Source organism: Leptidea sinapis, chromosome 5 (assembly GCF_905404315.1).
Source record: "Leptidea sinapis chromosome 5, ilLepSina1.1, whole genome shotgun sequence".
NCBI classification, from domain to species: Eukaryota; Metazoa; Arthropoda; class Insecta; order Lepidoptera; family Pieridae; genus Leptidea; species Leptidea sinapis.
Window position 1 is genome coordinate 9,361,020 of NC_066269.1, and position 16,239 is coordinate 9,377,258.

The 16,239-nt window shown below is 36.4% G+C and overlaps 1 protein-coding gene across 3 annotated transcripts in view; it reads left to right on the top strand.

Moving 5' to 3' along the window:
* Positions 1-16,239, top strand: part of LOC126980172 (uncharacterized) — a 36,747-nt gene that overhangs the window by 11,490 nt on the left and 9,018 nt on the right. For all 3 annotated transcript variants that reach the window (XM_050829761.1, XM_050829763.1, XM_050829762.1), the window contains 13 exons: positions 468-628; positions 3,440-3,590; positions 3,844-4,005; positions 4,556-4,613; positions 5,134-5,357; positions 6,565-6,667; positions 9,054-9,181; positions 9,531-9,818; positions 10,514-10,669; positions 12,561-12,683; positions 13,788-14,063; positions 14,953-15,173; positions 15,971-16,154. In XM_050829761.1, the coding sequence (XP_050685718.1) occupies positions 468-628; positions 3,440-3,590; positions 3,844-4,005; positions 4,556-4,613; positions 5,134-5,357; positions 6,565-6,667; positions 9,054-9,181; positions 9,531-9,818; positions 10,514-10,669; positions 12,561-12,683; positions 13,788-14,063; positions 14,953-15,173; positions 15,971-16,154 (2,235 nt within the window). The remainder of the gene's footprint in view (positions 1-467; positions 629-3,439; positions 3,591-3,843; positions 4,006-4,555; positions 4,614-5,133; positions 5,358-6,564; positions 6,668-9,053; positions 9,182-9,530; positions 9,819-10,513; positions 10,670-12,560; positions 12,684-13,787; positions 14,064-14,952; positions 15,174-15,970; positions 16,155-16,239) is intronic.

The window sequence follows — 16,239 nt, forward strand, 5'->3', positions numbered from 1 at the left end:
TTGCGAGCATTTTATAAGCGATAAATAAGTGTGTGTGTGCTTATGTTTTCACGCAAGAAGTTATACTTTTTTGGCCTAACGAAGCAAAAATCATTAAAATGTCTATTTCTTCCACGTGCTAATCTACGTTTTTAGAAAGAACAATTTTGTAAAAATCTTGCAAAGATTGCTCAAAGCCATTTAATTATTAAATTATGAATAAGGCTGAACGGGCTTGAACCCTTTGCCTGTCCCAATAATGTACGAGGAAACCAAAAAAAAAAAACCAATGACGCAAACGTCAGAAAATTTTAGGAACCAACTTCAACCTGTTACTTTTGTGTTACAGTGATGCGCGAATCTTTAAATTTCACTTTCATAATTTTTTCATTACGCGCCTGAAGAAGTATAACTTCAAATAATATTCATATATATGTTTTTTTTTATAGCAAAAATGTTTCTTTGTTTGAAAGGTTACGTTTTTGCAGTGTCTTGTCCACGTGTTGTCTTGTCACCGGTGGGATATTACAACTATAGAGGGAGTGGGGAACCGCAAGGATGGATATCATCCTATCCAGAGCCGGTTGGCAGCCTTCAACGGAACCCAGTGTGGGTATTGCACTCCTGGATGGGTGATGAATATGTACAGGTAAACTTATATCTTTGATTGTTGTTTTATGTTTTTTTTTAAGAAAAAAAGAGACGAGACGAGCAGGACGTTCAGGCGATGGTAATTGATGCGACATGCCAATAACAATGCAGTGCCGCTCAGGATTCTAGAAAAGCCCAAAATTCTGAGCGGCACTAAAATTGCGCTCGTCACCTTGTGGTGCGCTGCGCTTTAGACCGAAACACAGTAATGTTTACGTTACCGCTTCACGACAGAAATACAGATAATAATAATAATTATAATAAATAGATAGTAGCCGATTCTCAGACCTACTGAATATATATATAAAATTTGGTAAAATCAGTAAAGCCGTTTCGGAGGAGTAAGGTAAGTAACTAACATTGTGACACGAGAATTTATAATATTTAATTTGTATGTATGTATGTAATCATAGTATTGTAAATATAGTTATAAGATTTGTTTTGTTTCAATAAACATTCACCAGTGGGAGGCTCCTTTGCACAGGATGCCGGCTAGATTATGGGTACCATAACGTCTTTATTTAAGGTATCTTTTCTCTTTCTTCTTTTTTCTTTATTTAAGGATATTTAAGGTATCGAGTTGAAACTAAAACGATATACTCAAGTATACATTCTCTTGAGTATTATTTTTCTACTTTGACAGCCTTCACCAGTAAGAAGCTTCTTTGCACAGAATGATGCTGCATAATAGTTATTTATGCAACTGTTGTGTAATAAGGGGTATTAAAACACGAATGTGATAATAGTATCACATGAGTGTTTTAATACCTAATTATCAACAGTTGCATACAAGACTTTATCTACACCCATAATATGAATCCTCTAATAGATTCTGGAACATTTAGCTTACTGCTAACATTAAAACACCGGTCCTAGTAGTAACCTAATATCATTCATTACTGATTATATACAAATAAACTAAGTATTAATGAAACAATTATTTATTTCAGTAGCAATTTACATTTAGTATAGTGCAATAATTAAAATTCACTCGAATATAATGTTCTTTTGCAGCGTTTAAAATGAATCGCTCATTTTTTGTAAACAAAACAACAAAAATATCGAAGAAAAATGGCGGGAATTCGAATAACCTACTTCTTTTTTACGGCGCGCGATTTTCTGATAGTGTGGAACGCGCGTAAACGAAAATGTTCTTTTTTTGAAATTCATACAGATACCACGCATCGAGCAATAAGAATGCGGCTGTCTGTTGAAACTCTTTGCGCATGAAGGGATAAAAAAAAACATAGGAGTGTTATTATGAAATTCAGTACAACATTACAACACTCTTCTGGGTTATTAGAACATTGGGCATTTTAATGTTGGCAATAAGCTAACTGTTTCAGAATCGTTAATAGAGGATTTAAAGCATGGGTGTAGATAAAAGGCATTTATTTTCTCAAAATTGATTCCTTTAGAATTCTTTTTGATGTCATTTCTAATATACTAGATACTACTACTATTATATTGTAATGCGAACTTACCGCTCGCACATAAACCTTAGAGGTTTTGCGAGTTTGTCTCTATTATTATAAATATTAAGATAATTTTGTTATAGAGAAGAAACGGCGCAAGAAACTCTCCCAGCATTCTTTTTTTTTGCGCTCTTTTCAATAAAAATATACAATATTGTGCAGTCATTTCTATCACTATAAAATAATCATAATCCAGTCCCAGGCTATCCAATCTCTTAGATATTCAGCTGTTGAGTAAAAGGATTTACGGCAGAGCCATTTTTTTATAAAATATTTAAATTTATTTATAGATAATGCCTGAATAGTGGCTTGGACTTTATTATAAAAGTGTATACTATCATAATATATATGTGAGGTCAGGGAACACACTCTCATCTATGCATTCGTTAAATATTATTGCTAATTCAGGTGCTATAATGTCACGTATGTATTTTACAACATTAGTCGAATGGCCCCATAACTCAGCGACTCGTATTTCTTCCGCCAAGCAGTTATGTGCAAGCATTATTGTGTTACGGTTTGAAGGGGTAGTTACATCGCTAATGAGACTTAACATGTAATTGACGAAGGAAATTGCGATGCCGCTCAGATATTTAGGTTCAGTCATAAACAATACACTAGTTCGATTTTTATTGCATTATTTTGACTATCATTCATGATATTGCAAGTGCTACAACAAACACAATTTTACTTTTTAATTAATTTAACAACTGCTTATTGAATATTAGTTTGTAGGCTTTATTTTTTTCTGGTATAGGGACCAAGTTGACCCTCAGCCACGTCTAAACTCCTATTCTAAATATTTGCCTGTAACAACCGTTGTCCACGACATAAATTAGGTAATTTTCTACTGCTTTTCATAGGTTCAATAATTCATCATCACCCATAGTGGAGTGTTTTGTATTATACTCTAGATAGACTTGTACTAGTAGATAACAATCTTTTTAATTTGACGGTTTTTGTTGTAGTTGTGGCTCCTGTGTATGTACCACTAACTAATACAAATAGTTTAAATTTTAAACAAAAAGAAGGATTCAATTTATTCTTGGCAGCATGTCCAGATATTGAGGGCTGTGCCTTATACCCAAGCCAGCGCCAAACGGAAAAAAAAACTTACAAAAAACATTGAAATTTTCAAAATTCGTGGCCGTGCTTAATATCTGGCCATAGAGTAGTCCTCTAATCTGTTCTGATTGCTACTCTTATCGCGATGGATTTCCATTTCTGTTGGTTAGTTGCATTGTATTAGCACTCGACCATGAAAAATAGAATATCGTCATACGTCAGTCAAATCTTTTATTCTAAATCATAATTGAAAACTTTTGTAATTTCAGCCTCTCCAAGAAAAAAGACAAATTAACAATGAAGGACGTGGAACGTTCGTTCGGAGGGAACATCTGCCGCTGTACAGGATACCGGCCTATTTTGGACGCCTTTAAGAGTTTTGCGACTGACGTCAGTGATGGGTTGAAAGAGAAGCTCCAGGTAATATTATATAATAATAATAATATTGACATTTAAAGGAAATTATATTATTTTAAACTAAGCATAGCATTAAACTCGGAAACAAACATCCATACTCATCATATCAATATTTGTACCTACCAGGAATTGAACCCGGGACTTCTAGCTAAGAGGGCAGGATCAATAACCACTGGGCAAATTATTCAGTCTTTTATGAATATCGAATTCAGAAAAGTTAATAAATAATTTCAAACTGCTAAAATTTTTGATGCAGGACTTGGAGGATTTAGACAAAACCAAATGCAAGAGCAAATGTGAAGGTAAATGTTCGGTTGAAGATGAGTGGAGTTTCATAGAGAAAGAGGAAGAAACGCTGTTAAATGTAGGCGGTTTAAATAGATGGTTCAAAGTATATTCAATACAGGATGTATTTAATGTAAGTTACCTTATTTCGCTTTTTATCGAAAATGTAGGTCATCTTGGCAGCTTGACTTAAGTTTTTTAATGGCGCCCCGGTTGTCTATGCAACTGACGAGAGGAATGCAAATGTCCAACCGGCAAAAGATTCTGTATCTCGATGATCTGTAGGCGAAAAATAAAACGTGAGGGTACGAAAAAGCAAGTGGTGTTCCTGAGAGCTTAGCCAAGGTACAATCTTTTCCCCCTCTCTTAGCCCTCTCTTACTAGTATTGGTAGAGTTTTCTGATTAGCTACGGTTTCACAATTCGGTAGTTCTGACTACTTGATGCAACGAAGTTTCCATACGTTTTCTCAAGAGCTGATAATTATTGATTTTTAACTTGGTTGACAATGCTGGCGGAAAGTTAAAACCGCCTATTCTTTTGACGATTCCCCGTGATAAATACGTGCATTTGTTATTTTCCGGTAAAAGAAGGAGAAATATCTTATATCTCTCCTATTGAGGTTTTCTGTATCAATAAATGATTAAAATAACAGTTTCGGTAACATATAATTTACAATTTCAGGTGTTGAGTAAAGAAGGTTCGGATAGTTACAGACTTGTTGCTGGAAATACTGGAAAAGGTTAGTTTCTTTATAGAATACTAGGCCGCCACTTTACTGTGGCATTTACATTTTTAAAGATTGTATGTTTGTGGAAATCTTGGGCATACTCATCATCACAGTACGCAGGGTAGTCAGGGCATTCAGCATCAGGAACTGTTCCTGGCTGGGGATTTACAGGTGGATTCTCCAGAACCACTTTGTCGGGACCCTTTGTTTTTATTTGACCTTTCTTTAGCTCTCCGAATAGCCCACAAATTGAACGAAACAGCGGCTAAGGGCTATTTCACGTTGGGTTTAAATGGGAGAGTGGTTCGTCTCCGGGCGCACCAGACGAACTATAATGTCCTTTAGGACACGACGGGGCACTTCCACCGCTGATTTACGGCAGATATAGGCGTTGTGACATCTCTGTCCCAGACCAACACTGCAACTATAAAATTGCTCCACATAATAATTATCATAGTTGGTATGAAATTTAAACTCATGATTATCCTGTGGTATATACATCCATCGTCTATCGTGTACATTTTTCTTTAAGGAGTCTACCCAAATACCAAAGAACCGCGGATTTATATCGACATATCATCAGTATCAAGTCTCAGGGACACCTTCAAGGATGAAAACCTGATCATCGGTGCAGGGATGTCGCTCACTGAACTCATGAAGACCTGTCAGAATCGCTCCAGCGCTAACCAGGACTTCTCTTACTTAAAACAGTTCTGGAAACATCTTGACTTGGTTGCGCATGTTCCTGTCAGAAATGTAAGCACATTTTTTTTTAGTTATCGCATAGCGACTATCATGAAACTATTAGGCACCAATTACTTTTATTTATTTATTCTTTTAATTTTATTAATTAATGACCAAAACTTGCTCCCTGCTTGCGCTAGTGCGCCTGTCCTTAACTCCCTATGTCTAAAAATTTAAATGTGAAACGTATGCCCTTACTGTGCCGAAGTTTAAATTATAAATAGCTTAAAATATTAATCTCAATACCTCAGAGGGATTAGGCCTGATTCTGGCAAAGGCCACAGCAGAATCTTCACAGGTATAAAAAACCATGTCTGTAAAGCTACGAAGGTCAAGTCGGCAGAACTTTCTCGTTTTTAGATCAAAATTTAGTGCTAATTTAGTGCTGAAAGCAGATATTTGGTGCTGTGATAGGTGGATCAAAAATGAGAACAACTTACTTTTAATAAAGCTAGCAGTGTACCGTTCGACCGCGTTATGATACAGTTGCAGCGGAATTCGCATGAGCTAATAATTTAGTGTCCAATTAGTGCTGCAATTGTAGCAAAGGATTTTTTAAAAATATTTTTTTTTTCAAATCAAATAGTTACTGCTAGTATAACGACACCAGCAGGCCTAAGAGCTAAAATTAGACCTTAAAACGAGAACTGATGTAATTATAAGACGTCACCATTTAGTACACCAATCAGTGCTGACAGTGTAGTAAAGAATTTTTGATTTTTTTTTCCAAATCAAATACTGCTATAATAACGACGCCAGCAGTCTTAAGAGCTAGATGGAGACTCTAAAATGGAAACTAGTGGAATTGAAAGACGTTACTATTTAGTGCTAAATTAGTGCTGCCAGTGCAGTAAAGGATTCTTGAAAAATATTTAAGTGTCGTTATACTAGCAGTAAGTAGTGGATTTGAAAAAAAAAATCAAAAAATCCTCTGCTACAATTGCAGCACTAATTGGACAATAAATTATTAGCTCATGCGAATTCCGCTGCAACTGTATCATAACGCGGTCGAACGGTACACTGCTAGCTTTATTAAAAGTAAGTTGTTCTCATTTTTGATCCACCTATCACAGCACCAAATATCTGCTTTCAGCACTAAATGGGCACTAAATTTTGATCTAAAAAACTAGTGATTCTGCCGACTTGACCTTTCTAGCTTTACAGACGTTAAGAAACCATGCAAGTTTTAAAGATTAATTATCGCTATCATTGACAACAGATTGGAACGATCGGCGGCAACTTGGCATTGAAGAATTCTCAGCATGAATTTCCATCGGATTTGTTCCTGTTGTTTGAAACTGTGGGAGCTTTTGTTACTATCGGTAAGGAATAAATAACGAGACACATAAATAAATGAGATGTATTAAAACCTTTTTACAAAATTTGTCAAACGGATCAAAGACTGGAGGTACACTTTAAAGTTTTGCTTACCATACTATGTAAATAATTTTGTCACCTAATAGTAGGTGTCAATCACTTCCACCAGTGGAAGGCTCCTTTGCACAGGATGCCGGCTAGATTATGGGTACCAGAACGGCGCCTATTTCTGCCGTGAAGCAGTTATTTGTAAGCATTACTGTGTTTCGGTCTGAAGGGTGCCGTAGCTAGTGAAATTACTGGGCAAATAAGACTTAACATCTTATGTCTCAAGGTGACGAGCGCAGGTGTAGCGCCGATCCGTATTTTTGGGGTTTTTCAAGAATCCTGAGCGGCACTGCATTGTAATGGGCAGGGCGTATCAATTACCATCAGCTGAACGTGCTGCTCGTCTCGTCCCTTATTTTCATTAAAAAAAAAAACCTCGCAACTTCAGAGGAATCACTATGTGACCTTTGTCTTTAAATGCTTTTCACCGTACATCATAACATTAAGTTTATAACTTAGGTCCTAAAGAATCATTAAGAGCTACCCAGGCACATCGAATTTTCTAGAAACTGTGATAATTATAATGCTGACACCAGAAACAAACTGTTACTCGGTTAAGTTGAGTAAGTAAGTCTTTTGTGGGGCGATATAATATGCTTTTATAACGTGATCCCAGAAAATCTTCAATGCAAATGTATTACAAAATTCAAAAGAATTGTTAAAAGATGTGTATGTGGTTATATTGGTGTGTTATATGTGATTAGGTACTATAACATTAAATGCTTTCTTAATTATGTTTTTGAATGGAGAAGTTTGGGAATGGAGTGATCTCAGGCTTCTTGAATTAGAAATTTGCAAACAAAATTATAGAAAAAAAAAGAAGTGCATTAAGCTTCAAGAGCCTGTTCCTCTCAGGTCTAAGGCAAAAACTTTCGAATGGGCGATAATTAATAGTTTTTGATGTTCAATAATTGATTTTCAATCCTATTTTGATTAAAATACTTGAATTTGAAAAGAAACAAGAAAAGGCGCTTTAACAATTATATGTGAAAATGTGTGAACGGTCAAATTTTCAAATATCTAAATTCTTTGGTTTATGGGATACAATTCAGGCCGCTAACAGATAAACTGATGAGAACAGGTCAGAGCAGGAGTACCTACAATGAATTTTAAGAAGTCAGGAAATACATGAGGACTTTGGCAAATAGAAATCCGTAACTTGTGCCTACCTTGGTGGGTGTTTAAAGAGGAAGGTACGGCAAACGAGTACGTGTAGCATGGCAAGGGAAAGGGACAGAGACCTTTTCTTCTTCGTCGCTACACTCTCGACAGAGCGGTCGTGGTCTTTTGGGGCAGATTTGATTCGCCCCACGAGAATTCGCCACTTTTCCCGGCTGGCTGACAGTCTGGTGCACTCGTTCAATAGACTCGTTCGCCCACAGCGGACTTAATTTGGTCGGTCCGTCGCATGGGCGACCTTCGCGGCATGAGAGACCTTTTATCTGGCTTAAATAGACCGTCGTTCTTTGTATGAGCCCAAAACCTTGTCAATCAATCAATCAAATTCTTTGTTTCTTCGTATAAACATGGTATGTAACGATGGTACAATCTTACAGTTTCACATGTTTCACCAGGTTTAACTAGGCATTGCAAATTAATTTAATACAATAATGGTACCAGTAATTAAACACATAACAAAAGTAGATGATGAAATATGTCTGCATGTCAGTAGAAATAAATATTAATTAACATAATAATAAAAAAAATACAGACTCATAATGTTAATAATGTACCTACTGTTGTTGTTCGTTGATAATGTTATTGTCTATGATTTCGATGTTTATTAACAATTCTTGAGACTTAACAAATATTCCACTGCAGTGGGAGAGAGGTATAATTACTATCAATGCATATGTTGTTTAATCCTTCCGCTGCAGACCGTCGCTCTCTCCATCGGTCTTGACCAGATCATCAGTCCACCTTGTTACCTACCAACACTGCGTCTCCGTCTTCTTTTTCTGCCCCACCAGCCATCACATCGTCGAACTATGTGTGTGTCCACTGTCACTTCAGATTCACAATCATGTGGGCTATGGCGGTGACTTTGGTTCTCATTTCATTCGATTTCGCACGGAAATTGCAAGCATAGCCCTTTCCATTGCCCTCTGAGCGACCATGAGGCCCATAGTTAGCGACCACGTCTGCGTACCGTAAATAAGTAAAAATTATTTGTATATTTTTTATTTTACACAGACCAGAAAAGTTGAGAAACAGTTATTATTTTAGAATAAATGATTTATACCTACATAATATATGCTTTATTTTTTATATTGAACATTCCAGTTGACAGCAAACTGAAGAAGACACGCATGAATATGGAAGACTTTCTCAAAACGGATCTTGCAAACAAATTGATCATTAATGTTATGCTTCCACCGCTGTCGGAGAGGAACTTAATGAAGACATACAAGGTATCAATAAGGTTTACATTGTTTTAGGTTATGAGGTTGGTACCAGATATGTGATACGACCGTTGGTTATTAGAAGGGTGTGAGTAGTACTTTAGTAGATATTACGGCAGGAGTCAGATCAAACAATTCTTTGAAAAAATTCATAGACAAATATACCAGCTGACCCGGCAAACGTGTGTATTGACATATGAATTAATAAATAATTGTAATAGAAAAGATGTATGATTTGCATACAAATCGGTTCAGCCGTATCGAAGAAGTTTGGTAACAAACACCGCGACACGAGAATTTTATGTATAAGATATCCAACAATTAATCTTAGCTAAATAAAGTGTATTCATTCTTTCAGGTTATGGCGCGCGCTCAAAACACACACGCCATAGTGAACGCTGGTTTTCTATTTAAAGTAAAAAATAATAACATTGTGGAGACTTCTAATATAGTGTTTGGTAATATTGCACCAAGCTTCGTGCATGCTTCTGACACAGAAAATATGTTAGTAGGGCAGGAATTATTTAAGGAAGAAACTTTAAGAGCGGCACTGATGAAGCTAAAGCAGGAACTTGTGCCAGAAGATAGTCCTCCAGAGCCCTCTGGTGAATGTAGGAAGAACTTGGCTTTGGGATTGTTTTATAAAGTACGTATATAATATGAGGAAAAATCTTAAAGTAACGCCTATGAGTCGTTGGGTAGGTTTATTATTAAAATATATAAATAAGTATTGTGTGGGTAAGTCAGTCGCGGAAGACCTCGTAGGACATTCGTCGACCAAATTGGGGACGTTTTGAATAAAGGAAAGGTTTACCAGTGGGAGACTCCTTTGCTCAGGATGCCGGCTTGATTATAGGTAGGTACCACAAGCAAGCGTGGAAGCAGTAATGGATAAACATTATTGTGTTTCGGTCTTAAGGATGCCGTAGCTAGTGAAATTATTGCGCAAATGAAACTTAATATCCTATGTCTCAAGATGACGAGCGTCGTTGAAATTATGGATGAAAGTTGATTTTTCTGAGAGATAAACTTTTTAATGTAAAATAATTGTAATAGTTCTGCAGTATTCATTCTTTTTATGTAATATAAATTGTAATTTTTGTGTACGATAGCGCAATAAATGAATATTATATTTAACTACATAAATGCTAGTACTTTTGTACTGATAATTAACAATTCGTTCGAAATTCTTCCCTAACCATTCCAAAATATTTGAAAATACATAACGTTAATGTTCAAGTTTTCACTTCTGCCGGCACTCCCTTAGTGAAACCCGTTTTTTTGCGTCCATATTTCAACTGTCTGTCATATAAGTAAATAAAATTAAACAAATGATTCCAGGCAATATTATCACTGTGCCCATCAGTAAGTCCCAGGTATAAGTCTGGTGGCACTGTACTAACGCGGCGTGTATCAGTCGGGACTCAAACCTATGATACAGATAAGTCCTTGTGGCCTTTAAACCAGCCAGTCGTCAAACTGGAAGCTTTGTCACAAGTAAGTAATTTAATTTTTTTATATTTAAAGTGTTTTTGTGATATCAAAGATGGAGGACTAAATAAGTGCGATTACGGCCAATTTTAATATTCATCATATTGGAAACACACAAAGATTAGTATTTTTAGACTACCTATAACTCATTATCTCTTAATATGATCAGGTATCAGAAATATGATCATGTAGAATATTTATATATATTACTTTATTAATATATATTACACACATATATATATATATATATATATATATACTAGCTGACCCAGCAAACGTTGTATTGCCGATATTAAAATCGCGATACAAAAGTAACTATTGATCGTAGATAGGTGAAAATTTGAAGTTGTATGTATTTTTTAAAGCTGACTCATAATCAAACAAATTTACAAAAAAAAATGTCAAAAAAATTAAAATAAAAAATTCGTGTGGACCACCCTTAACATTTAGGGGGATGAAAATCATGAGAATCGGTCAAGCCGTTTCGGAGGAGTTCGGTCCCGCACACCGTGACACGAGAATTTTATATATTAGATATATAAGAGATTTCCACCTATGTATTGACTCATAACATTATCTCAGGATCCATAAGGCGTAGAGACTTGAAAAGGATTTTATGAAATTCTATCCGCAAGAGTTTTTTTTAGAACAGAACGTCTGAGAGTTCGCAAGTACAATATAATATATTCAGATAAAATGAAGCCTATATGTTGTCCTGTAAAGATTGTATCTATTAATAAGTCTAATTTATAGATCCAAAGATCTTAATTTTCAACTTGATATGTGCACGATTTCTTTAAAAACCTGTCGTGACAGTCAATAAATGAACAAAGAAGTAATCCTATAGTCTAAAGTTGTTCCTTTCTGTCTATATATACTGAATATATTGTACCATCGACAAAATTGATTCATGACTCATTGTGCTAATAATTGTTTTAAAATCATAAAAAAAGGATTATATTTGCACTAAAATGAATGTATGACAATAATTGGTGGACTGTCAGTATCTAATAAAATGATAACAGTTCTTTAGTCGAATGCCGCCGAATTCCACCTTCGCACGACACGCCACAAGTTAGGATATCATCCCCACCATCTGGATGTGTGGCGGTCTTCCACAGTGCGGTTTTCAAGGAGCTTTCTTCCACGTACTACAAAGCTGTGGAATGAACTTCCTTGTGCGGTGTTTCCGGGACGATACGACAGGGGTACCTTCAAAAAAGCGCGTACACCTTCCTTAAAGGCCGGCAACGCTCCTGTGATTCCTCTGGTGTTGCAAGAGATTGTGGGCGGCGGTGATCACTTAACAACAGGTGACCCGTACGCTCGTTTGTCCTGCTATTCCATAAAAAAAAATGTACGAGCAAGCCTTGGATAAAGGGTTGGTCTCCGCTGCGCTCCAACGAGATACCGCACTACCTAAGAATAATAGCTTTTCTTATTACGGCAACAAGATGCTTGTGTGCGTGGCATCTTGACACTCAATGGCATATTTCAAATTTTTTAACATAAGTTTTGTGTTATTTTATATTGAAATTTATAAAATACTTAATACTTACTGATGATATGTGAACTCAGTGTCTTTCTTATATCTTATAGTATTATTTTTACAAAGGTTTACTACGCAATCTTAGTTTCAATTATTAGCAAAGTTTAACAGAACATTTGACAAGTCAACGTCACACATTATTCGAGACTGGCATCGAGTCCGCCCACTTGGGCGGAGTATTAGTTGTCGCACTTTGCGACTACGCCTGCGGTATCTAATTGGAGAGCAGCGGAGACCAATCCTTAATCAAAGGGTCAAGTTAATTTCGACCAATTCGCTGTTTTATGTGTGGAAAATGACATTAAGGTGAATTAATTTTGATATTATACATATAATACAATATTTCAGTGTTCAGGCGAGGCTCGATACTCGTGTGACAGGTATTCGATGCCCAGAGACGTACATGTTGCATTCGTGTTGTCCGACATTTGTTTGGGTGAGATCGTGTCATTTGACGCCAGCGAGGCATTGGTAAGATAATTGGGTAAACGCATATGATTAAAATTATGCCTTTATCAATATTTTAATGATAATTAAATTTCAAGTAAGAAATTAATATTTAAAAACTGCTATAATTTCATTGTCACTATCATTGGTTATATTTTTTTTGTTGTTATGAACTATGACGTTCACGCCAAGATGGCAGGCGCTTAAAATATTTGTCCGGGTCGGTTGACTTAATATAAACATTTTTTAATAGGTACTTTAAATACTTAGAAGAGAAATTCTAATAATAATTATCTATATATATTTTACCAGTGGGAGGCTCCTTTGTACAGGAAGAAGGCTATCTAATGGGTGTCACAACGGCGCCTATTTCTGCCGTGAAGCAGTGATTTGTACCTAAGTATTATTGTGCTTCGATCTGAAGAGCGCCGTAGCTAGTGAAATGACTGGGCAAATGAGTCTTTAAATCTTATGTCTCTAGGTGACAAGCGCAGTTGTAGTGCAGCTCAGAGCTTTTGGGTTTTTCAAGAATCCTGAGCGGCAAGGCGTATCAATTACCATCAGCTGAACGTCCTGCTCGTCTCGTCAAAAACATACTCATAAGGATCGGTAGAGACCTAAGAACAAACTATATTTTTAAAAACCACATCAAAAATTATAAGATTACTTAATAATTGTAAGTTTAACAGCTAAGCTATTTTTCAATTTAACATTTGAATTAATATATAGGTAACGGATAGAAAGTATATTGTTACCAATTGATTTATTATATAATCTAGCTTCTAAATGTGCGAGTATCTCGTAATTATCTCATTGCTATAAGGACTGCGTTATTTGCAGACATATGGTTCTTATATTTACTACACTTTCTTCTTCTTCTTGTGTCTCTCCACTACTGGAAGTTGGGCATCAGCTTAGCGACGCTGGCAATTTTCATCCATTCCCGTATGTTACGCTACTAGGACTTTTTTCTTCTTCCAGTGCGTCATTTGCATTATACTTTGCCCATCATTATAAGTTGGAGCAGTTGGTATCTCTCGTGTCTCAAGACGTGGCACAATTATTCTTTTATTCTAACTTTTCTCTTATTAATTATAAATTAATAATATATACGCATATTATTTGCAGAAAATTCCTGGAGTAGTTGCATTCTTCACAGCTAAAGATATACCAGGGCGAAACACTTTTACCCCACTCGAGTTACCTGCTCAAGAATCTGAAGAAGAAATTCTGGCGACCAAGAAGATTTCTTACTACGGACAGCCCGTAGCATTGATAGTTGCTGTGGATCAGACCTTGGCTGTTCAGGCCAGTAGTCTGGTCAAAGTGGCTTATAAGAAGTCAAAAGCCAAACCAGTTCTAAGTGTTACTGATGCTCTGAAGTCACCGGACAAGGCTAAAAGGGTAAGTCATTTAGGCCTAAATCGAACATGTCATTTGATTTAAGGGATATTGTGTAATGTCCCCGGCAAAATTTGGTTTCTGTTTTATTATCCACTAGGTGATGCCCGCCACTTCGTCCGCGTAAAGACTTAACCGATAAAGGGTTCTTAAAAAAATAATAAGCAAGTTTGGAAATGGAGATTATCTCATGTTCTATTCCAGATCCGGTTCCCGTTTTCGCGCCTGTTCGAATCTTATTTCGACGAAGATTGCTATGGCAAACTAAACCCACTATTGGAATCAACGTGAATTTCAGTTTTTCACAAGTCCCGCGGGAACCATGTTTTTTCCGGAATAAAATGTAGCCTAGGTCCTTTCCCAAGCTCTAGTCTATCGCTGTATCATTCAGATTTATCATATGAGTAGGGAGTACTTCTTCAAAATATTAGAAATGTCAAAACAGGACTTCATTAAATTTTATCTATATAAAATAGATTAGTAGTCTTTCGAACAATATTATGTGCTCTTAGCCACATAACGTAAAATGACCTAAATCGCAGCTTAATTCATTAAAGGCCATTTTGACACAGAGATTTTCTCGTCTTGATGATATGGGAAACGAAAGAATACCAAAAAATATACCTAGTCTTGCCATACATACTGAAACAAAGAAAAAGTGGAAACGTCCAAGAATACTGGCATTTCCACGTTGGATAGATAGGCTGATCCGTTGACCGAAATAGCTGCCAGCGCTTGGGCTTCCAGTAGCCTTGTTGTGGCGCGAAGATAATACTTTGTACATTCTCCGCGCTTCTGGGCCCCACGGGCCAAGTGTCTCGACACCAAACGACACAAAGAAGTATGACTCACTGACACCGACATATTTCATATTCCGGTTTTCTTGTTTTAGATTCGTGAAGACGCTAATGTTACAGCGACAGACAGAGGAACAGACATTACCAAAGTACTGAAAGGAAATTTCTATGTGCCCGACCAATACCATTATACTCTAGAGACTCAGAGCTGTACCGTCAGCAACACACGCCGCGGGCTGGTGGTACGGTCAGCAACACAGTGGATGGATGCAGTTCAAGTCGCCGTCGCGAAGAGTTTGAACATGCCCTCGAACAGGTATTTACATCTGTCATGGTATTTTTCCTGTTATATTTTGAGTTTGTTCCATTTTGTAAATCTCAGCCTAAAGGTTTGAATTTCTTTTATTACATTGCAAAATTCAAATGCTAATTTTAATTTTGTGTGTAATTCTGTTTGTTCTAATAGTACAAGATTCGATCGCCCTTTACTGGCAATAAATTATATTGTAATTCCGTAACACCTCATCAAATTTAATGATTTAAACACAATTTTTACGCTTATGTATGCTGACGAAAAATAGTTGTTGAAGTTAAAGCTTCTTTGGCGCGTTGGGAATATTTTGAAATGGGGAAAACCATTCAACTCGCGGCACTGTTACTGACACCTCTGTCCTTATAGTCCGGTCAATTTAGACCAAAAAATGAGAGTGAAGTTACATAAAGTCCCAACAAGCTGAAAATCAGTGAAATTATTTAAAACATAATTATAAACAATCTTTAAAAGTTCCCCATCATTCCCGTGTATGGAAATTTTTTTATTCAAGGTCAAAGGTCAAAAAAATGAGTTTTTCGCAATTTTCAGCAAACGGCAAGTTTTATCATAAAAGTACCTCAGACAAAAATCGTAGATCATAAAATTATCTATAAAAAATGTTTCAATACTTTTTTTCTTACGAGCCACCGTTTCTGAGATATAACGATTCAAAAAGTTATTATTGTTGTTAAAGAAATAAACAAATTTAATTATTTATTATTATTTTTAATGCTACGTCTAGTACGCCATTTTATATACATATACATATTATACTCATATTTAAAAAAATACTTCATTAGCATTACAGTGGAGGTCAGTCGAGTTGGTGGTGCTTACGGAGGCAAGGCGTCTCGTTCTGCGCTGGTCGCGTGCGCATGCGCTCTGGTGGCCCACAAGCTCAACAAAACCGCGTCTCTGGTGATGCCTCTAACGCACAACATGGCTGTCATCGGGAAGCGAAATCCGTGCTACACTGATTATGAGGTCAGTTACCAACCTACAATCCATCGTATGCTTTTTCCACTAACCCAGATTATTGTTTCCGCTCTCTTTCACTCTCTTCGCTAGA